Source organism: Micromys minutus, assembly GCF_963924665.1.
Source record: "Micromys minutus genome assembly, chromosome: 23".
Lineage (NCBI taxonomy): Eukaryota > Metazoa > Chordata > Mammalia > Rodentia > Muridae > Micromys > Micromys minutus.
Genome location: NC_137958.1, coordinates 27,966,228 through 27,990,080, shown reverse-complemented (window position 1 = coordinate 27,990,080; position 23,853 = coordinate 27,966,228). Strand labels below are relative to the sequence as shown.

Below are 23,853 nucleotides of genomic sequence, written 5' to 3'. Positions count from 1 at the left end.
ATGCATTCCATTTAATTCAGCTTCAAAAAAAATCTAACGTAAATGTTAAGTCCTAATTTAAATATAATACAATCAGTTACATTCAAATGGTTTTACTTTAAAATGTGTCAGTACAATTTGGTATGTCAAATTTAAAGCATCAGGAAGGTTATAAAGGACTGTAAATGAAATGAAATAAAAAAGCTACTTATTCCACAACGTAAGTCACTGGACACTCTTTGGGGTGTCACTGTGTGTACTTGAAAGCATTTACTGAACTACAGGCAGTGAAATACACAAGGATCGATGTCAGTGCATCGGGACGCATGGGTACAGCATTTTGAGTTGCACTTCCTCTATATCCTCCTGTTAGGGAACGCACAATACACAGTAGAAGAAACTAATCACAGTTCTATCCACTCTGGAGTTTTCCACTTTACTAATTACTTATTATATTCCAACAAGGTTTCCAGAAAGATATAAAGCATGCTACAGAAATTCTAAATAATATAGAAATCAATTTCCATCTCTAAGGGCTTGGAACACTAATGTTTTTCCTAAAGAAAATAGCTTTCTGCACAGGAATAATTTTTTTCCATTTTTATTGGATACTCTCTGTATTTACACTTCAAATGTTATTCCCCTATACCCCCACTCCTATTCCCCCCACCCCTCCTCTTGTGTCCATGAAGGTGCTCCATCTCACAACCACTCCAACCTCAGCTCCTTGGCATTCCCCTACACTGGGAAAAAGAGCCTTCACTGGACCAAGGGCCCCTCCTCCCATTAATGCCAGACAATGCTATCCTCTGCTACATGTGTAACTGGAGCCATGGGTCTCTGCGTGTGTATTCATTGCTCATTGGTTGGTGTTTTAGTCCCTGGAAGCTCTGTAGGGTTTGCATGGTTGATAACATTGTTCTTCCCATGTGGTTGCAGACCCTTTCAGCTCCTTCAGTCCTTTTTTTTCTAGAGCCTTCATTGGGGTCCCTGTGCTTAGTCCTACAGTTAGCTGCAAACATCCTCCTCTGTATAAGTATGGCTCTGGCAGAGCCTCTGAGGAGGCATCCCTATCAGGCTTCTGCCAGTAAGCACTTCTTGGCAACAGCAGTAGTGACTGGGTTTGGTGGCTGCATATGGGATGGATCCCCAGGTGGCGCAGTCTCCAGATGATCTTTTCTTCAATCCCTGCTCCTCTATTTGTCTCTGTATTTTCTCCCCTGAGTGTTTTGGTCCTCCTTCTAAGGACTGAGGCATCCACATTCTGGCCTTCCTTCTTATTGAGCTCCATAAGGGCTGTGAATTGTGTGCTTATCAGTGAGTGCATACAATGTGTGTTCTTTTGTGACTGGGTTAGCTCACTCAAAACGATAGCTTCTAGATCCATCCATTTGCCTAAGAATTTCATGGAGTCATTGTTTTTAATAGCTGAGTAGTATTATAATACTAGTTATTATAAATAAGGCTGCTATGAACAGGGTGGAACATGTGTCCTTGTTATATGTTGGAGCATCTTTTGGGTATATGCCCAGGAGTGGTATAGCTGGGTCTTCAGGTAGTACTATGTCCAGTTTTCTGAAGAACCACCTGACTGATTTCCAGAGTAGTTGTACCATCTTGGAATCCCATCAGCAATGGAGAAATGTACCTCTTTCTTCATATCTTTGCCAGCATCTAATGTCACCTGAGTTATTGATCTTAGCCATGTTGAGTGGTATGAGGTGGAATAACAGGGTTGTTTTGATTTGAATTTCCCTGATGACTAGGGATGTTAAACATTTCTTTAGGTGCTTCAGAGTCATTTGATATTACTCAGTCGAGAATTCTTTGTTTAGCTTTGTACCCCATTTTTAATAGAATTATTTGATTCTCTGGAGTCTAACTTCTTGAGTTCTTTGTATATATTGGATATTAGCCCTCTACTGGTTGTAAGATTGGTAAAGATTGTTTCCCAATCTGTTAGTTGCCTGTTTGTCTTATTGACAGTGTCCTTTGCCTTACAGAAGCTTTGTCATGAGGTCCAATTTGTCAATTCCTGATCTTAGAGCATAAGCCATTGGTGTTCTGTTCAGAAAAATTTCTCCTGTACTTATGTATTCTAAGCTCTTCCTCACTTTCTCTTCTATTAGTTTCAGTGTTTCTGGTTTCATGTTGAGGTCTTTAATCTACTTAAACTTGAGCTTTTTATAAGAAGATAAGAATGGATCAATTGGCATTCTTCTATATGCTAACTGCAAGTTGAACCAGCACATTTGTTGAAGATGCTGTCTTTTTCCATTGAATGTTTTTAGCTCCTTTGTCAATGATGAAGTAACCATAGGTATGTGTGGGTTCAATTCTAGGTCTTCAATTCTATGTCATTGATCTACCTGCTTGTCTATGTACCAATACCATACAGATTTTATCACAGTTGATTTGTAATACAGCTGGAGGTCAAGGATACTGATTACCCCAGAAGTTCTTTTATTATTGAGAACAGTTTTTGCTATCCTAGGCTTTTTGTTATTCAAATGAACTTGCAAATTGCTCTAACTATGAAGAATTAAATTGGAATTGTGATGGGAATTTCATTGTATCTGTAGATTGCTTTGGCAAGATAGCCATTTTTACTATATTAATAATGCCAATCCACGAGCATGAAAGATCTTTCTATCTTCTGAGATATTCTTCGATTTCTTTCTTTTAAGACTTAAAATTACTGTCATATAGATCTTTCACTTGCTTGGTTAGGTTAACACAAAGGTATTTTATATTATTTTTGACTATTGTGATCATTTCCCTAATTTCATTCTTATCCAGCTCATCTTTTGAGTAGAGAAAAGCTACTTTTCATTTGTGTTAATTTTATAACCAGCTACATTGCTGAAGTTGTTTATCAGCTGTAAGAGTTCTTTGGTAAAACTTTTTGGGGTCAGCTAAGTATACTATCATATCACCTGCAACAAGTGATATTTAGACTTCATGCTTTCCAATTTGTATGCCTTTGACCTCCTTTTGTCGTCTAATTGCTCTGGTTAGGGCTTCCAGTACTACTATGACTACGTAGTGGGAGAGTGCTAGTCACTGATTTTAGTGGGATTGTGTTGTTTCTCACCATTTAGTTTGATGTTGGTTACTAGTTTGCTGAATATTGTTTTTACTATGTTTAGATATGGGCCTTACATTTTAGATCTTTCCAATGCTTTTAACAGGAAGGGCTGTTGAATTTTGTCAAATGCTTTCTCAGCATCGAATGAGATGATCATATGTTTTTTTTTTCCCCTTTGAGTTTGTTTATATAGTGGATAACATTGATAGATTTCCGTATATTGAACCATTCCTGCATTTCTATGATGAAGCCTACTAGATCATGGTGAATTATCATTTCAATGTGTTCTTAGATTCGGTTTACAAAAATTTTATTGAGTATTTTTGCATAGATGTTTATGAGGGAAATTGGTCTGAAGTTCTCTTTCTTTGTAGTGTCTTTGTATGGGTTAGGTATGGGCATAATTATGGCTTCAAAATGAGTTGTGTAGTGTACCTTCTGTTTCTATTTAGTGGAATAATTTGGAAAGTATTGGTATTAGATCTTCTATGATGGTTTGATAGAATTCTGCACAGAACTCATCTGCTCTTGGCCTTTTTTTACTTTTATTTTTATTTATTTATTTATTTATTTTGGTTTGGAAGACTTTTGATGACTGCTTCTATTTCTGTAGAGGTTATCAGACTGTTAACTGGGTTATATTATCCTGATTTAACTTTGGTATCTAGTATCTGTCTAGAAAAGTGTCCACTTTCTCTAGATTTTCCAGTTTTGCTGAGTATAGGTTTTTATAATAGGATCTGATGATTTCTTGAATTTCCTCTGCTTCTGTTGTTATGTCTCCCTTTTCATTTCTGATTTTGTTACTTTGGATACTCTCTCTGTAACTCTAGTTATTCTGTCTAAGGGTTTATCAATATTGTTGATTTTCTCCAAGAACTAGCTCCTGGGCTTTGTTGATTTCTTATATAGATCTTTTTGTTTCTACTTGATTAATTTCAGCTCTGAATTTGAGTATTTCTGGTCTACTACTCCTCTTGGGTGTATTTGCTTCTTTTTTTGTTCTAGAGACTTCAGGTATGCTGTAAAACTGTTAGTGTATGCTCTTTTTAGTTTCTATTTGGGAGCACTCAGAACTATGAGTTCTCTTCTTAGCACAGCTTTCATTTTATCTATAAGTTTGGGTAAGTTGTCCCTTCATTTTCATTAAATTCTAAGAAGTCTGTATTTTTTTTTTATTTCTTCCTTGACAAAGTTATCATTGAGTAGATCATTGTTCAGCTTCAATGACCATGTTGGCTTTTTTTTAAAAAATCTTTTTTGTTAATGAAGACCAGCCAGAGTTCATGGTGATCTGATAGGATGTATGGAATTATTTCAATCTTCTTGCATCTGGTGAGGCCTGTTTTGTCACCATCCATACGGTCAATTTTGGAGAAGGTACCATGAGTTGCTAAGAAGAACATATATTCTTCTGTTTTAGGATAAAATGTTCTAATGATATCTGTTAATCCATTTGCTTCATAACTTCAGTGTGTTTCACTGTGTCTCTGTTCAGTTTCTGCTTCCATACTCTGACCACTGTTGAGAGTGGGGTGTTGAAGTCTCTCACTATTACTGCATAGTGCAATATATGCTTTAGTTTCTTTTATGAATGTGGGTACCCTTGTATTTGGAGTATAAATATTCAGAACTGAGGGCTCATCTTGGTAGATTTTTTTTTTCCTTGATGAATAAAAAGTGTCCTTCCTTATCTTTTTTGATAACTTCTGGTTTAAAAATCTGTTTTATTTGATAGTAGAATGGCTTCTCCAGCTTGTTTCTTGGGAACATGTGCTTGGAAATTTCTTTTTGCAGCCTTTTTCTCTGTCATTGTCACTGAGATGAGTTTCCTGTATGCAGCAAATTGCTGGGCCCTGTTATGTATCTAGTTATGTATCTAATCTGATAGTCTATGTTTGTTTATTGAAAAATGGAGTCCATTGATGTTAAGAGATATTAAAGAATAGTGATTGTTGTTTCCTGTTATTTTTATTGTTAGAGGGCAAATTATGTTTGTGTGCTTATCTTTTGGGGGGGGGTTGTTGCAAGAAGATTACTTTCTTGCTTTTCCTAGGGTGTAGTTTTCTTTCTTGTGTTGGAGTTTTCCATCTATTTTTATAAATTTTATTAATTTTATTTAAATTTGGTTTTGTTCTGAAATACCCTGGTTTCCTCATCAATGGTAATTGAGAGTTTTGCTGGATACAGTAACCTGAGCTGTCATTTGTGTTCTCTTCGGGTCAGTATGATATCTGTTTAGGGTATTCTAGCTTTCATAATCTCTGTTGAGATCTGGTGTAATTCTAATAGGTCTGCCCTTATATGTTCCTTTTCCTTTTTCCCTTACTGCTTTTTAAGTTCTTTTTTGTTTTGAATATTTGGGTTTGTGTTAAGAGTGATTTCTTTTCTGTTCCAATATATTAAGATTTCTGTAGGCTTCTTTTATGTTTATGGTCATTTCTTTTTTTAGGTTAGGGATTTTTTTTTCTATAATTGTGTTGAAGATATTTACTGGGCCTTTTAGTTGGAAGTCTTTGGTTTCTTCAACACCTATTATCCTTAGGTTTCATATTCTCCTTGTGTCCTAGATTTTCTGGATATTTTGGGTTAGGAGTTTTTTGATTTTTGCATTTCTCTGACTGCTGTGTCAATGTTTTCTATGGTATCTTCTGCTCCTGAGATTTTTCTCTTTCATCTATTGTATTCTCTTGGTGATGCTTGTGTCTATGACTCCTGCTCTCCTTCCTAGGTTTTCTAACTCCAGGGTTGTTTCCCTTTGTGATTCCTTTGTTGTTTCTATTTCTATTTTTAGATTTTAGATCATTTTGTTCAATTACTTCACCTGTTTTTCTGTAATTGTTTAAAGGTGTTTTGTGTATTTTTTTTCTGTTTCCACTTTAAGGGCTACTTAGTAGTGTTCTCCTGTATTTTTTTAAGAGAGTTACTTATGTGCTTCTCAAGGACTTCCATCATCATCATGATTTTAAGTTCAAATCTTGTTTGTCCAGTGTGTTTCGATATCCACTACTTTCTCTGGTGTGAGAACTGGGTTCTGATGTTGCCAGGTTGCCTTGGCTTCAGTTGCATAGGTTTTTGCACTTGCCTCTTGTTATCTGTGATGCTAGTTGACCTTGTTGTCTCTGGCTGGAGCTTGTTTCTCCTGTGGGCCTGTAGGCTTAGGAGTAAGAGGGCTCCTGCGTACTCAGCTCTCTGTCAGCAGGCTGTGAGTACTCATGGCAGTGGGCTGGAGTTGTCAGGTCCCAGGCAGTACTGGGATATCTGTGCCCTGAGAGTTCCCAGAAGTCAGTGGAAGGAAAGTGGGGTCTCACTCTTGGGCTCAGGAGGGAGAGTTCTTCTGGGTTCTCAGCTCTTTCTGGAAAGGCTGTGAGTCCTGATGGTGGTAGGCTGACTGTAGCTCTTGGCACCAGGAGTAATTTTTAAAAGTGAGACTGCTAATTACGTAGCAAACTCTTGTGAGAATAACTGCTGTCATTTCATTTGAAAGTTGGGCTCATCAGATCAGTTGCTTTCCATCCAATCTTCCTTTACATTTTGGCATAATAGTGGACATCAAAAAAGAGTGTCCAGAATGAGAAGGTTGAAGATACAAGATTTGAGCTAGGAAACTCCCACGGAGTCAAATGTGTTTGCAAGATAAGTAGACCTAATATGAACATGTAAGCTTGAAGTAGTTACCAGGCTATATCTGTGGGAAAAAATGCATAGTCATGAATCTCAATTAGGGTTTTATTGCCTAGATTGAGCAGCAATGCCAAAAGCATCTTGAGAAGTAATGGTTTACTTCAGTTAACAGTTGCATATCACAATTCACCACGAAAGAAAACCAGAACAAGAATTCAAAGCAGAAACGTGGAGAAATGCTGCTTATTGATATGCCCATTCCTGGCCTGCTCAGATGGCTTTCTCATACAATCCAATTGTACCTGCCTAGGGGGTAGTATCACCCACAGTGGATGGGCCTTCCCATATCAATCTTTAATGGAAGAGTCAGATAGGTTTGCCTGTAGGCCAATCTTATGGAGCCATTTTCTCGATTGACAGTCCCTCTTCCCAATGATTATAGCCTGTGACAAGCTGACATGAAACTGACCAGAAAACAAGGAATCTGTTTAATGAAATTGCTAATCAGTCTAAACTTAAAAAAAAAAAAAAAAACTTGGCAGAAATTATTTTCTCACATAATAAAAATGAACAACCACTTATATTTCAGTGACTTGTGTGTCTTTAACAATATCTTAAGAGATAAAACTCAGCACAAACCCTTTTGATATGATTTGAGAAAGCTAATATACATTTGTGTTAAAAATATATAGAGACTGAAAGACTAACAAGTAGTGAATAAAGTCTAAAGATGTTGGAGAATATTCATAAAAAAAACACACTGCAAAGGAAAAAATAATTTCCAGTGAAATATAGTAATTAAAGATGAGTGAGTTTGGGTCTAAATAATCACTGAATTTCTCTTAATCACTCCACAGAGGTAAGTGAAATAATAGTAATTTGCACCGTGACGATACAATGCCCACAGCTTACAGTAAGTTGTCTAGCATTGCTGGCTTGTCACAAAAAAGCCATGCTTACCAGGACAACCAGAAAAGGTCTGCATGGAGTGTGCAAGTCTACTGAATGTGCTGATTTTCTTTCTGGGCATCCTGTCGGTCTTGATAAATGTAAAACACAAGTGTGCTGTACAACATTCATTGTTGTATGGAAAGAAGCAAGGGGAATAAGTCAGCTTGAGTCTGAATCCTAGGATGATGTCTCTCCTGTTCCCAACGGTTGCTGCCAATTGGCTGTTTCTGCCTTCCAATGGCAGATAGCATGATTCCAGTGGCTGTATTCTATCATCCTTTAAATTTGAGTCATAAAACACTGCCATGGAAGAGTGTTCTATTTAATCATCTCGCCTTAATTCCTCGGTCAGCTCCATTAGCTGACAATCATATCAGCAAACAACCCCACTGAAGCTCTGCCTCCATGTTAATCACGGGATTCCCTTCTTAGCTGCCCCTTGCATGTCTACTACAGGATGGACTGACATGTATCATTTGCTTATAATTTTACTTTCAATCCTTTAGTCATCCTTTAATTTTTAGAAGGGAATGCTATACCCTATAACAAAAATAGGACAAACTTGTTTAAGAGATTCTCGGGCAGGCATCCAGATTGGATGCAGAATTAAAAATAAAATACTACTTAATAGACTCATATTTCCTAACGTGCAGAATTAGGGAAAGCTCTATAATACTCCTGCCCATGCATCAGAGTATCATCACTAGCTAAGTGAGAACTCTAATAAAGAACGTGGAGAAAATTGGGTGTCATTTGTTTTTTTCACTGGACATTAGAATGTCTCATTTAGTGATGTATGCCCAGTGCCATCTGCGTAGGGCCGACTTAATTTGGCATCACATTAGTTTATCTGTGACACACCTGCTTGTTCTCTAGACTACGGAAGAATGATAGCAAGTCTTCAACTATAATAAACTTCATATTATTTTAATTAGTATCTTTACTGTAATAAAAAACAGAAGTTAGTTTTTATGCCAATAGGATTTCAGATACTTCAGGGAATAAAGTAGGAATTACTTTGGTCATTTGCAGTTGCTTAAAAAAAAAAGATGGCAAATGTAATTTTGCAAAGAATCATCTAACAAAGTAATTATGCCACAGAAATAGAAATATATTATATAAAGCACAGGAAGACTCAGTCTCATCATGATAATAAGATTCCACCATCTACATCCATGTCTGTCAGCTGGAGACTGAATCAATTAATCTTTTCGTTTTTTTTTTTTTATGAACCTTAATTTCCAGTCTCTCGTGCTCATCAATTTTTAAATACATAAAACCCAAGTAAAGGGGAACATTTAAACTCTTTCAGTTATTTTTTAAAAATCCCCTAGCCAATCTGTAACTCACTAACGGGCATAAGATCACAAATTTTGTATGTGACGCAATTATGACCAAACTCCAATATGTTTGAAACAGACAGTATTTAAAGTGTAGAAAAATAGTCTCCATGAAAACTAAGCAGTTTCCTACACACCAACTTTCATGCTGTAGAAATGGGTAGCTCTCTCTTTAATCATCATAAATATTAATAAAGAGGCCCTATCCTCGGGCTTTTACATCAGGGTCTCTATCGTCCTCTAGGTGACTAATAGCTGAAATTACTCATTTGTCAAACATTTACAGAATGCTTAGAAATTAACTATTAGTTAAGAATTAATGTTTATTTCAAAATGCCCTACTGGTAAGAGACACATTCTGTAGGCAATTAAAAGCAGCAAATGGTTTGGGAGAACTTATTTAACACTGACTCATTTTCTTGAGTGTATCCCTGTACATCTAAGGAATGCTGCCGACAAATAATAAAACTTTCCCAAATATTTTGCTCAAAATTAGTACCAAGTTAGCTTAAAATGTTTCAGGTGCTCCCGTGGAGCCAAGGCCAAGTGCCAGCCCAGGGGTTCCCTCACCGTCTCAGGTCTACCATGACATATTAGCTATTGGATGCTTAAAATTCCATCCAAATCAAACTTTCATACATTTATTACATCACCTAGTATATTCTTTGTCCTGTGTACTTGTAGCAGTGGCATGTGTGACTCTGTCTATCTGGAGGACAAATTGGGGCAGGTTGCTTTTTCCTTACAATGAATGCATCCTAAGCATGGGACTCAAGTCCCCATGCATGGTAGCAATAGCTTTTGCTCATGGAACAATCTCTCTGCCTTGTCATGTACATTTTCTCCATAATGACAGGCATGTATAAAATAAAAACAAAGAAAATACGTACATTTGTTAAATGTTCAACATAAAGGTTTAAGACACGTCTACACATTGTCAAATAGCACACTGAGAAAACTATCAGGAAAAACTGACAAATGTGCACGCTAAATGATTTGGTCACTTAACTTTTCTGTTTTTAAACATAACATATAGTGAGTAGTATCATCTGATCATTTGATGATATCTGCCATGTCTAACCAAACCCTGTGCATTGGATGAGTTTAAAATCTCACTAGTATATATTCTAATTTAAGTATGTTATCGTTACTATTGTGTGTGATTTGTATGTGAGTGTGGGCACATGCATGTTATAGAATGTGTGTGTAAGACAACTTCTGGAGTGGGTGTTGTCCTTCTATGGTATCCCGTGATTCTAAGTAGGTCATCAGGCTGATGTGAGACAGGTGCTTTGACCCACTGAACCATCATGCCAGCCCAAGATATATTCTTTAGAGATAATAACATTTCACCTTGTTGTCAAATTTATGTTCATGTAGAAGTACTTACCTGTCTCATGTTTAGCTAAAGTAGTTTCCTTTAATTAATATCTATCACAGTATTATGAACAGTCGTTAATTTACTAAATATTATTTTATTCTTCATATTGTATTCATAAATTGAAGTGACAATAAATATCACAACATTAAAAAATATGTTGATACATCAAACAGAACCAATGAGGCATCTGTAATGTTGCTATTGTCAGATATTTTTGAGAAAAGTTTACCTGCAGTGTAAATCCTGAATATAACCCTAGATGAATGACTTGCCTCTTAGCAAACACTGAGGAAAAGCCAATGTATTCCACCAACACTGACCATCTTTTGGTAGTCTGATTCTTTTTTAACTTTCTTTCCAGCCCCCTGCCTCTCAATCTGATGGTAAACTTAAAACGTAACTTTTATTTTAGTATGATATTGAAAACGTTAATCATATGAATTAAGAGAACTCAGAGGTACAGCAGGAATCTCTTGTTTAAATGGCTGAATCCGTGTAGCAGCAGAGAAATGCAAAGCCTCAATGTGTAACCATAACAATAAACCCATTCTCATCATAGAGCATTTTTTAAATCTTTTGTTCAAAGGAAAGTGTCCCTTAAACTGAGATTACAAACTCAGGAGTGAGAGAATATAGTCAAAGTCTGAAAAAAGAGCAGACAAATTGTATATTTTTGATAAATCGTGAATAAAGGCACTTACACAGATGTTCTTTTACCTGAGTTATCTGAAATTATCATTTTCATTATTGTATATATAAAATATATGATGTAACCGAAAGCTGACATAACATATAAAACAATCCAAATGTTTCTGTATTAAAACTGCCTAATGTGAAAATACCACAATTCCCACCAATTAAAATAACAATTAGTTCTTTTTGATATGATGTGCTTTACACAGAAGATTTTTAGAACATTTAAACGATCGTAGAGATTTCAGTTTTAGGCTAAAGACTATGCGTATGAAGAATGTGAAGCCAGGGCTTTAAAACCCTCTTTCCTACCTTCACATTGTCTGGATGGAGTCCTCCGGGGTGCTTGTCCATGTACTGACATAAATCAGTGTGCTACAGAAAAAGGGTGAAAATGCATTAGCATTCCCTCTGGCTATAGCATGATGAATCAATGTTTTCTACTTCAAAGTCACCATTACCTTCTGGACAAAAAAACAATACAGGATGTGTGGGCTAATTTCTTAGGGTGAGACGCTGCATTCTTTACCACTCACCATTTTTCACCATAAGAAACCATCCTCACCTTCAGGTTTTATGTTCAACGTATTTGTATTCAAGGAATACATGTTTATACAGTTTGCTAAGTGTCGGTTCCACCCTTGACTATACATTTTGATACTTAACAAAAATACAAACACAAGTTTTCCCAAAGTCAACTTCAATTCTTATTTGCTTTACGTGAGCTGAAGACATCCTAGTGAAATTAATAACTGGAACTTTTCACACAAATATACACTTATTTTTTCAGTTTTCTATAATTAACTATATTTAATAAATATGAATCATAAATTAACCAAAACACTTTCAAAGTAACAACTTTAAAAATAAGACAGACAGGTAGCTATTAACACACTCAGGTAATATGCAGTTATTTTTCAAGCAGGACAAGTTAATGTACCAGTAATACTATTTTTCCTTAACTTAGTTTTGTTTATAGGATGAATGAGAGAAAACTATTAAAATGGTAGTTTAGTCAAAAGTTTATGTTCTCTTATTGTAAGGCATCCTAGTACTTACAAGACAGTTACCAGGTAAAAGGAATGAATGTGCTGGTGTCTGTTTTTCTGGATGACTGAGGACTTGGAGGCTTTACAAAGCGTTCAAGGACCTTGCCATCCTGTCCACAGTTTGAATTTGGTCACTGGGATTTCATTGTACACCAATGGCAACTGCCGATGACACAGGGCAGACCTTAACGTCATCCTGCCGTGAGCTTGTACTGATGCATTGCATATAAGTGTGTTCCAGAAACGCCAGGTACCACAACAGAGCACAGAGCATCCCTTAACAAAGCCCTGGAAGGATCGCTAGAGCAATGAACGGCAGACTGCCCTCCAAACAACTTGGAAATAAATCAGTTCTAAGGAACAAGGTAGCCATTCCAAGGACAAATTTAAAAACGGGGAGAGAATGGGTAGTCAATACGAAGTCTCACTTCACTATTTTGTCCAGAATCACGCAGAATGTTAAGAATCAGAGTCAAACTCTATACTGCTGGAACTATTCATACAATGGCAGCTGGCACACACAAAGGAACACCTAGACGTATAGAGAGTTATACATATAAGATAAGGTCACTAGAAGAAACTCAAAATGTAATGACAGTGGGCCCATGGGGTTTTTCCTAAATTACTATATGCAAATTCTATCCCAAGCACTTAAGAAACTGGGAGAGATTCATCTTGATCTGAGACGGAGTCTGCAGGGTTCACTTTTGCAAAAAGCCACTTAAGGGCATTTGTTCTTTGAAGAAGGAATAAAATTGTATATGAAAACGTATTAGCCTATAAGGTTATGCATACGTTGTGTGCAGGGGAAGAGCTCCAAAAGGAAAGGAATGATACCTAATTGCCACAGGCTTTAATGTGCAACAAGCAGAGTGACTCACAGAAGACATGCTAGGAGTCACACTAGACATCCTATGGCTAGTGTCTACTGTGGTTGGGATATTATTTTCAGTGTTCCTTCGCATTGAAAGCCGCATGTGCTAGAAGTCTGATTCGTAGAACACTAGGTTCAACTATCGAGATACATACGTAAGAGGTCGGGTCTAGTGGGAGGTATTCAGGTCACTGTGGGCTTTTAATTTGAAGGGTGGATGTAGTTCTTATAGGGCCCGGAGTAAATTTTGAGAAAGCTTTTATTTGGTTATCATATTGGTAGAGACAGGATCTTACAATGTGGCTGGCAGTAAGTTAGAAATCCCCTTCAGTAGTAAAATCACAAACACATACCATCATGTCTGAGTGATAGCAAGCTGTTAGAGGAGACCTGAATTCCTCATGGTTTCCAGTCTTGCTATATAATCTTTCTCTCCAGTGGACATCTATGCTGGTCCCATCCATCCTGAAGTAATACAATCAGGTGAGTCGGAGCCAGAGCAACACTGCACAAAATGCAGCCCAGGAAGTATAAGAGAATCACCCTGTTTTCTGAGTATGAGGACAGAGGTATGTTTTCATACTAAGGGAATATAAACCACTGCAACAATAAATCTTAGAAAACAAATAAAAATTAATGATATCCTCATATATAAACTGAAAACAATAAACAACCACAAAAATCAGGAAGGACAAACATTTAAAAATATGGGGGCTCAGCAGTCAAGAGCAGTGACTGCTCTTCCCAGGGTCCTAAGTTCAATTCCCAGCAACCACATGGTGGCTCACAAAAATCTGCAATGGGAATTGATGGTTGGTTCTGGTGTGTATGAAGACAGCTGCAGTGTACTCATATACATTAAACAAATAAATAAATAATTCTTTTAAACCTTTTAAAATACATATTTCATAATATAAACATTTATTTTTTGATTTATGCAAGTAAGCAGCAAAAAGGCATTATATGAAGCATACATAAAAATGTGCTATGAGCCAATATAAAATTTTGCACAACAGAAACCAAGAAACATCTTGGACAGTTATATGACCAAAGAGAAAGGTAGATGAAAATTTACCAAAACGCTCTAACTTCTCACTGTGAAACTCGAGAAATAAAACAGGCAGAAAAATGAAAAGAATAAGGATGTGACTCAGAATGAAGGAGCAGTTTTCTTTCTATGATCCACAAGCTCACTGTATGTTAAAGTTTTAGCATAGTTTATAGTTTATGCAAACGTTTTTAGCATAAGTAGTACAGCACTGTGGGCAGACAAGCACTGACCGCCAGAACCATAGAAGAGTTTGTAGAAGGCAACAAGCAGCAGTCTTTTGATACAAGTGAGTAAAATTCACACCAAACCACTTGAGTTAGTCAGGGATAGATGCAGAATTCTTCTCCTTTGTGACACTGGACCATATTCAGTAGCAATGACCTGGGAAGTCATGAAATGTGAAGTCATGAAATGTGCAGCCATTCCTGGGAGTGAACCCTTTTCCTGTGCTTTATTAACATTTAACTTGATCCAGTGACAGATCAACAAACAACCTAATCATCTGTGAAGGGCGGAGATGGAAAAGGGAGTCCCAGTCTTTTAACTGTGAGGATCTATTGGAATTTTTAGGTAAACCTATTTTTTAGGATATCATAATTTAAGACTCACATAACTCCTTTAATAAGACTGATCTAGTCTGAATTGGACATAGTGGCACGTGACATTAATCTCAGCCCTCAGGACGCTGAGGTGGGTAGATCTCTGAGTGTGAAGACAGCCTGGTCTACAAAGGCAGAACCTGCCTCAACATAAAACAACAACAAAAAGACTAATGTATACATTCTGAAAACCATAAAGCAATTCGTCAGTTTAGTTGGGTTCATTTTTTCCTTCTTTCTCATTAACACATAAAACAGTTCTCTCAACCGGTGCCATGGCAACAAGGAGAAACCAAAGCTGAACAACTAAAGGAAGTCAATACAAAAGGGAACCTGGACCAAAAAAGAAAAAAAATATTTTCCTGAGAATTTCTAGAAAAAAAAATCTGTCAAACTGTCAAAACTGTCTTCAATCAAACAATATAATGGACAGTAAACTACAGAGCAAGGAAATGTGACCAGAGCGTTAACTGTCTGGAAAATGGGGAGTTTAAATGGATGGCTGTAATGCCCCCAATAAGGAAACAAAAACCAATTAGATAACCAGAGAAGGAGAGCAAGAAGATAGCAAAGAACAGCGGCACCCCTCCCCCACTCCTTCCGTATAGACATTCTACACATTACCTTTCTGGGTAGCAGAATTCAATGTAAATGACAGACTAACAAATTTAGACAAAACACAGAAAAGGCGAGGGGTGAAGTAGGAGCTAAGGATCTGACAATGTGTGCCTCAAAAAAAAAAAAAAAAAAAAAAAAAAAAAAAAAAAAAAAACAACAACAACAACAAAGTAAGGGGGTGGCGCCGTAGTGATATTCAAGAACTCTTAGGACCTTACATTTGTGATTCCAGGATTTGCAGTAAAAAGATAACAAAGTCTTCAAAGAAAGATAATAAAATGAAGTAAAAAGTCCTGATTCTCAAAGGATACTAGTGACCCATTTTGTGTCTGTCCTGTGACACAGCATCATGAACCACAGGAGAGAGGTTTCCTAGAGATCAGTTCTTAGGAAATGACATCATTTTTAGTCATTTAATTTAATTGTTCCTTAACTTTATTTTGCACTTCAAAAAATATACCTTAATTGATTCTTTGAGAATTTCATACATACATGTAAGGTATTTCAATTAAGCCTTTAAATGTTTAAGTCAATATTTATTTAGACATAGGGCACAGAAACATAGTTTGTAGGCACCTGTGTAGAGAAATTGTGTACGTCTGAACAGGGTTATCAATAGTCGTGTTACCTTGTACAGGCCACATGACCTCTCACTGTTGCATTATCTCAACCTGAGTAACAGACTGTACTGGCTGGTTTTGTCTCAATGTGACACAAGCTGGAGTTATCACAGAGAACGGATCCTCAATTGGGGAAATGCCTCCATGACATCCAGCTGTAAGGCATTTTCTCAACTAGTGATCAAGGGGGGAGGGCCCAGTCCATTGTGGGTGGTGCCATCCCTGGGCTGGTAGACCTGGGTTCTATAAGAAAGCAGGCTGAGCAAGCTAGAAGAAGCAAGTCAGTAAGTGACATCCCTCCATGACCTCTGCATCAGCTCCTGCTTCCTGACCTGCTTGAGTTCCAGGCCTGAGTTCCTCTGGTGATGAACAGGGATATGGAAGTGTAAGCTGAATAAACCCTTTCCTCCCCAACTTGCTTCTTGGTCATGATATTTGTGCAGGAATAGAAACCCTGACTAGGACATGGACAATAGTCAAAAAAACCTACCTCAGACTGCTGTTTGTGAAGATTAATGAGTAAATAATCACACCATTTTCAGAACTCCAGCCAGTTTGCAATGTAGAGGAGGGGGAGGAGGGGGAATGGAGGAGGGGGAAAAGGAGAATGTTCTGTGCTATGTTTAAATTAAGGGATGATTTGAAGGATTGAAATTTAAAAATAAACATCTAGTGATAGAAAACAAAAGCCACTCCTATGTGACAGCATTTCAGGACAGCATATGTGACTCCTGTCTGTATGCCCACCCCTTTTCGCACTGATTCAGCACATGCATATGAACCTTACAGTGTACTGAGTGCTTAGAAACAAGGGTCTGAAGAACTCAACACAGGATCGACAAACAGGAGTCCTAGGCCAGAACTTACTGCCCAGTATTGGTAATTTTACCCACACTAAAAGCCATTTATTTCCTCTTTCTATTTTTCAAAATTCCATCCCATTATTGCAATTGAAAAAAAAAAAAAACAGGACCAAACCTCCCCCCTTTTTTTAAAATACAGAACACTCTGCCTTGGGCTGAATCAGATGTAGCAAAATTACAAACTTCATTAAATCTTTAACTTCTTGCCTAAGTTCTGGATGTGGATAGTGTGTGACCTTTTATGATTTGCCCTGGGGTAGCAATAAGGGGTTAACTAGTGATATCACAGGACACTTCTTGGTCCTCCCCTTTCTCAGTGCTCATCCAGGTTGAAGTTTTCAGCAGAGTTTCTGTGTGGGCAGTGACAAGCAGATCAGTCTCGTGTGATGATGGACAGATACGCCCAGACCCACCTGGCCTGATCTCTAGCAATTTCGTCTAATACCAGCTCTCGGATGGCTGTCTATCAAGCAGCAGCTTGTCCCCTGCTAAAGTCCCCAGTGCTCTGTGCACTAGCATCTCTTCTTTCCTTACTGTACTCTTCCTCCTCTTGTGGGACCGCCTCACCCCATAATTTTCACATCAGTGCTGTTTTGCTTCGGGATAATGTCATTTAGAAGCACTGCAGGTGCTTGTGCCTGACAGGTTTGTATTGATGGCTAGGAACTTCAAATCAGTCTTCCATCAAGTGGGTGGTGCCAAGTGTGGCTAGGGTGGTCCTAAATGTGGCTAGATTAATAGACCATGCCGAAAGAGAGGAGGGCAGACTTTGACTCTAAAGATTCAGTCCCTACCTAGCTATATCTGTCTTTCTTTACTGCTGATTGCTCAGGGAGCATTTCTAGAGGGAGAAATCTGGGGGTGATGCATGAACTCAGAGTCCACCGACAACTAAATGTTCAAAACAAAATAATTTGTAAGGTACTGGGACTGTTGGTGATCCTGATGGAATTTCTTCTGACAGGATCACATTAGCAATAGAAGGCAAGAGAGAAGTTTTTCTTTGTAAAATGCAAGGCATGAAGAGACCACAGAAAATGAAAGGACTTCACCCTGTGAATTTAAGTCATATACAGGCCCAAGAAGCACAGTGACCACTATCTGTAGGAAGACAGAATGAAAATCCATGGCAGCACAGTGTTAAAACAGCCGTGGACGGCTCTTTACAGGGAGAACCAGGATAAAGGAGGAGGGGAGAAAAGAAGGAAGGGGGTGAGAGGAAGAGAGGGGGCAAGAAAAGAAAGATGGGTGATGGTTAGACTCCAACTTTCTGATGTTTCTATATTCCATCCCTTGGCTTTTTTGAGTCTGTCCTGGGTGAGGAGACAGAAAAAAGTCAATTCCACAGAACAGTGCTGCTGAGAAAGTTATAGGAACTCTGGCCATTTCTTGGACATAAAGGTTTGCACTCATTCCAAATGCAGAAATGGGTATTTTCAATTGTTAGGTATTGCCCCAACCTTCATTACATGTTTATGCATCTTTTTATTCTATCTTAATCATCATGAGTATAGATTTCAGTGCCTGGCTCCAAATAATCAATCTCCATATTTATAAGCAAACAAGTTCCCCAGGGTGATTCTGCTTCTGAATGGACTTTTTGTTTTTTTTTTTTTTTTTTTGTAGAATGGACTTTCCTCACCAGAAAAATAAGATCATTTCTCAAACATATGTATCTGTTCACTTGGAATGTTAAGTACTTGTCCACAGTATTTGTCAGCTAATGCTGATGTCTGGAAGCGCTGCCAAAAATATAAGATTGAAAATAGCACAGTCCTATTTTAAGCATATAGCCTAAAAATAAAGAAGTCCCTCAGAGAGGATAACCAACAGACCCCATCTTTCTGAAACAGCCTGTACAGTGTTCATGTTATTTTCGATTCGATACAGAGAGGAAAACCAATATATTCGTACTTAGTGAAATTTTTATTATGTTGAGAAGAAAAACAATCTGTCATAAGCATACGAATGTAGAGAAATTACAGAAGCTAAACACTATTTTCGAATAACTGTGTTCTTAAGATGAATGTTGGTTTTATAGTTAGACAATGAAAGTCAGTTATAATTCTATTTTGAACTTAATAAAACATAATTTACAAACAAAAATTTGTTGAAGCATATAGTAAAAAGAATACATGGTATAAGTTATATGTGAAGACCTAGCTGTTAAGACAGATAAACTGGAAGTACCAAAATGTAAAGCTTTTCAGTGGTATCTTACGTGGTCACAAATTTAAAGCAATGACAATCACTGTTAGGGTGACATCAATGGTAATTGTAGGGCACAATACATGTAAGATTTTTGTCAACTGTGATGACTAATTGCTATTGTCAGTTAATTAGAACAAGAATGCCCTGGGAGGCTCATACCAGACATGGTTGTTAGAGTGTTATGCAGAGGATTACCTGAGGAACAGATACCCATCCTGAAAGTGGGTGGCACTATCCCTTGGGATGCTGTTCTAAGAAATTAAAAATGGCACAAAGACAAAGCCAAGTGAACATCATCAATCATCTCTCTCTTTGCTTCATGACTGGAGAGGCCAAAGGACTAGTTGCCCCACAATTCTGCTATGTCTTCCTTGCCCACCTGTATTGCAAAATAAATTCTTCCTTCCCTAAAGTTACTTAAAACATATATTTAGTCAACAGAAATTAACATGACAAACAGATCCCATTCTTGGAATGACAGCTGAAGGTCAGTATCAATTTAAACATCAAGGACAATGGTTATGAATGTGGAAAGACTGTCATTGCCATTTAACCTTAGATCATTAGCATCCCACAACACCTTGAGGAACTGTCATTGCCCCAGGGAAGTGAAGAAAACCTATAGAAGCTGAACATTTCCTTCTACAGCAATCATGAGCATTTTCCTCAAGGTATAATCTCAATTTTAAACAGCCCAGAATGCTGTTTAAAGAATTAAAACGTCAACTTACTTAGCAGTTAGGTTAAAGCTGTTCCTGTATGCTGCCTACAGGTTTGAACTGACTTCGAAATTGTATATATTTTTTTTCCTGGTGAAGCTCAACAGCATTCACCTGTTTCAGTCCTAAGTCACAATTAGTCACATCATAGTTTTCAAGTTTCAAAACATGAGAATTGTTCCTTGATAAAGAGAAATGAAAAGAAAGCATAACCTACAGCATTTAAGACATAACCACAGGCATTCAAGGCATCTGATGAAAGGAGCTCGCATCCACTCCATATAAGAAAGAGCTATTTCTTAAAACTGTGGTGTAAGGTCAACTTTAAGCAAGCAGGCAATCAACTGTTATTCAGACATTACACTCATACATTATAATTCCCCAGCATCTTTTACATAAAAAAAAAAAAAAACATTGTAAGGTACCACACAGGTGCCACCTCTTTCCTCTGAGGTTCCAATTACAGATGAATTATTGAGTTTCTGAGGGTATAACAGGACACAGCAGGATGAGATATAATATTGCTTTGCAGTCTATTCTACCCCAACACAAGCAAAGACATTATTCTCTAGGATTTCACCATTTCTACACAAACTTCCTTTAAATATTACAAAGCCTGTTTCGAGACTATTTTATTTTTATCTTGTTTTAAACCCCACAGGAAGAGTTTAAAATTCTCTCAATAAACCACACACATATTCCTTAGGGAAGAGTAAAAGTAATCAGGACAAAAGTAGATTATCCTCCATAAAAATTCTTCTATAATAACTAGTGTAGAACAGTTTGCTTCTAATTGAATTATGCATTTCTTTTTAATCATTTAACATATTCACCTCCTTTTTGGTAATAATAAATCTATGTATGGCTGTCCATAATTCTGCCTAAATGCTTTCAGCTGTCATTTCTCAATCCAAGATGCATGAACAGCCTGGGGCTGGTGAGTGAACAGGAAACATTTCCAACCGCATTCCCATCATGCAAAACCAGCAACCTGAAATATCCCTTCCATTAAAACAAAATGCTATTTGACTTCTGGGAATAGCATCATACAGAGACAGATTAGACAGCTCCACACAGGCAGGCAGACCTCTGCAAGCCATTTTTTTTCTCTCATGAAAGGAATGCACACATTCATGCTCCAATAGTTTGTGTCTCTGGTAGTTTTAGTATTGTTGAAGGTAATTCTTAAAGTGAACAGCACCTGCAGGCCTATCTACAGGAGTCTGAGGAAACCTGTAAGGAGAGCAAGAGTCTTCCGTTTTGAAAAGGGACAATTTAGGAAATCTGTGGGAAACTTCTACAACACATTCTACAGAATATCACTTTAAAATGGTATGAAACTGTGTTGAATGTGCTGTGTAAAACCAAGTCAAGAAGGGCAATTGCTGGTGGTTCAGGTATGACACAAAAAATCATGCATGAGACTAAACCATATATGAAAACAGAATAGTATCAGCATAAAAAAGAAAAACACTTTTAAAACAAATGTACATTGTACTGAGAGACAAGGCTGAGTTTTTAGGGAAAAATAAAAGCATAAGTACACAGAGAATGGGAAATAGAGCAGGGAGCTGTCATACAGAGACACGTGGCTCAGAAAATTAACTATGCCTGAGTGAGCTTCAAGAGTATATAATTTTTAATTTAGAACACCTTATGAGATGGATATTTGATAAACATTGATTTCCCACAAGAATTTGAAAACCTAGAGGTTAAATTTGTTTAATTTTTCTTTTTCTCATGATGTGTCCTAAATATAATATTCTTGAAATTAAAAATTATACACTGGAAGCTCTCCACAATATAGTTCATTTTTTCTAAGCCATGTACTTCTATCTGGCCAGCTCCTGTGCACTTAAAGGAGGGAGATGGTTCAATGGATAAAGTGCTTGCCATACAAGCATAGGAACCTGAACTCAAATCACCAGCATCAACACAAAGAAGTCAGGAGGGCCTGCCTTTAATACCAATATGGGAAGAAGAGATGTAGAATCCAAGAGCAAGCTGGCTAGTTAGATGTGATGTACTGGGTACCTCTGGGTTGAGTAAGAGATACTGACTTAGTAAAGAAAACAGAGAGCAATTAAGGGACACTCTAGATTTCAATCTCTCGCTTTCAAATGCATGTCTACATATGTTCCACACATGCCCTAAAACGTATGTGTCCACATGTGCAAACACATATATGCTCACATGCATACCACACACCTATACACATGCCAAAAAAGAAAAAAGAATCTGTAATGGTATTTAAGAATATCATAACTCTGAAACTCTGAAACCACCTTGCTAGCAATATTGAAGACGCTAAAATTACAGAGAGCAACAATTTAAAAAAAAAAAAAAAAAAGGAATTTGAAGCAGAGAGAGATAAAGAGGTAGAGAGAAGAGACCAAGACTGGACAGAAAGACAGTAGTAAATAAAGTGGCCATTCTACAGTAATTCGAGTCCCGATTTGATTCCTTGTTGTTTGGGATTGTAGGGAGACACACTGCTGTGAGGCTGGCATGGAACTCTACAACTTCCCAAGTACTGAGGCAACAGTACTGAGCTACTAATTCCAGCACAGGATAACTTGATGGCCACAAAGATGGCTAGGAGAGCCACTTCATGCGCTTGCTCTCTCTAGGTGTGATAACACTTACAGGGGGGGTTGGTGACAGAGGAAAGGTGGCTTAGAAAATGAACTGTGCTGCAATGAGCTTTGCGTGTGTGTAATTTCCCATTTTAAAAATATTAATTTTAGAACCACTTATGAGAAGGAGAAACTACTAAATTAGACTCTGGCTGATCCACTTTTGGGGCAAGTCATCTGAATGTCTGTATCAGTTGTATTAATCTTCCCGTTCACTGTAGATGAATGAAGTATTAAAATGCTCATAAAGATGAATAAAGCGTCTTCACTACGTAGAAACTTGATAACAATTATGAGAAAAGAGCAAATAGAACCAAAAATGTGCCAACGCATTCTTCCTCTTCTCAAGAAAAGGGAACCAACTGTAATTCCATTTCTACACATGGCCTGCTTCTAACACTTTTAGGAAGCACTCCCATGGAAACAGGGAACGGTATATTGGAAGCAATGTCCTCATAATTTTCCTAAGTACTGCAGAGTTCTTCCTCATCACTGGAGGAAGAAAGCCTGCATGCCAAAACTCCAAAATAGTACTAATAAAACTCTCTTGAATGAAAGAGGTATCTGGAAAAGAGCACACTGTGCTAGAAATATGTTTTCCTGGCTGGAGTAATACACAATGTACAGCGTCATGTGTTGAGAAAGGCTATTCAAGCCTGAAAGACTGAAGCCTTCAAAATGTCTGTTTTGGCCATGGTGGGGGGAACAATTTACAGTTAGCACTGTGATGCACGGGAAGTATAATTACTTTGAGGTAAATAAAGATCTCTCATTTCTCCTCTCACATTTTTGTTGTCGGTGGTGGTGTTTTTGTTTGTTTGTCTTTTGTTTTTGTTTTTTGACTTGGTTGTAGCTGGGTTACTGTATAGCCCAGGGTGGACAAGTCCAGCCAGACAAGCCTCAAACAACGATCTTCCTGCCTGACTCCTGAACGGTGGGTTTAGAGGTGTTTACCATTATAGCCAGTCCTACATCTGTTTTCCAAATCAGAATTTGCTTTTGAAAATATTACTCGTAAATGTACTTTATGTTTCCCCCGTTCTGTGACTGGAAAAGCACAAGTCCACATCTACAGAATGTGATGATCAGAGAACAGGTGGAGAGATATGGCAGTGTCATTTCAAAAATTTAAACATGTTGCTTTAAAGTAGCAGCTCTGTCTACAGGCAACATGAGAAAGGCCCTGGTTCACAAAGTCTGTAGGAGACTGCCTCAATCCTTGAATTCTTGGTATTTCCAAAATTTTAAATGGATTAGAAATTCAGACTCATGAATATCCAGAAGGGAACTTATTTTCCTGCTTGTGTGTGTGTGTGTGTGTGTGTGTGTGTGTGTGTGTGTGTGTGTGTGTGTTAAGCCAAAGAGTAACTGCTCCCTGCTTCTTTTCTATTTTGCCACTGTGATCTTTCCTCGGGTCACAAAGAATTCTGCTGTGGGTGTGTGTGAAAACACAGGATCCATGAGATTAGACACTTGCAATACTTCAACAGTAACTTCCCCAGGCATGTGACAAATTTAGCAAGAATACTTGATGCTGTAAGTATGAACCTTGAGGTT

The 23,853-nt window shown here is 37.6% G+C and overlaps 1 protein-coding gene across 1 annotated transcript in view; it reads right to left on the bottom strand.

The window, feature by feature from the left end:
• CDK14 (cyclin dependent kinase 14) overlaps nucleotides 1-23,853 on the bottom strand; it is a 511,537-nt gene that overhangs the window by 246,862 nt on the left and 240,822 nt on the right. Inside the window, exon 7 of the mRNA XM_080936223.1 lies at nucleotides 11,369-11,431. Within this exon, the coding sequence (XP_080792349.1) occupies nucleotides 11,369-11,431 (63 nt within the window). The remainder of the gene's footprint in view (nucleotides 1-11,368; nucleotides 11,432-23,853) is intronic.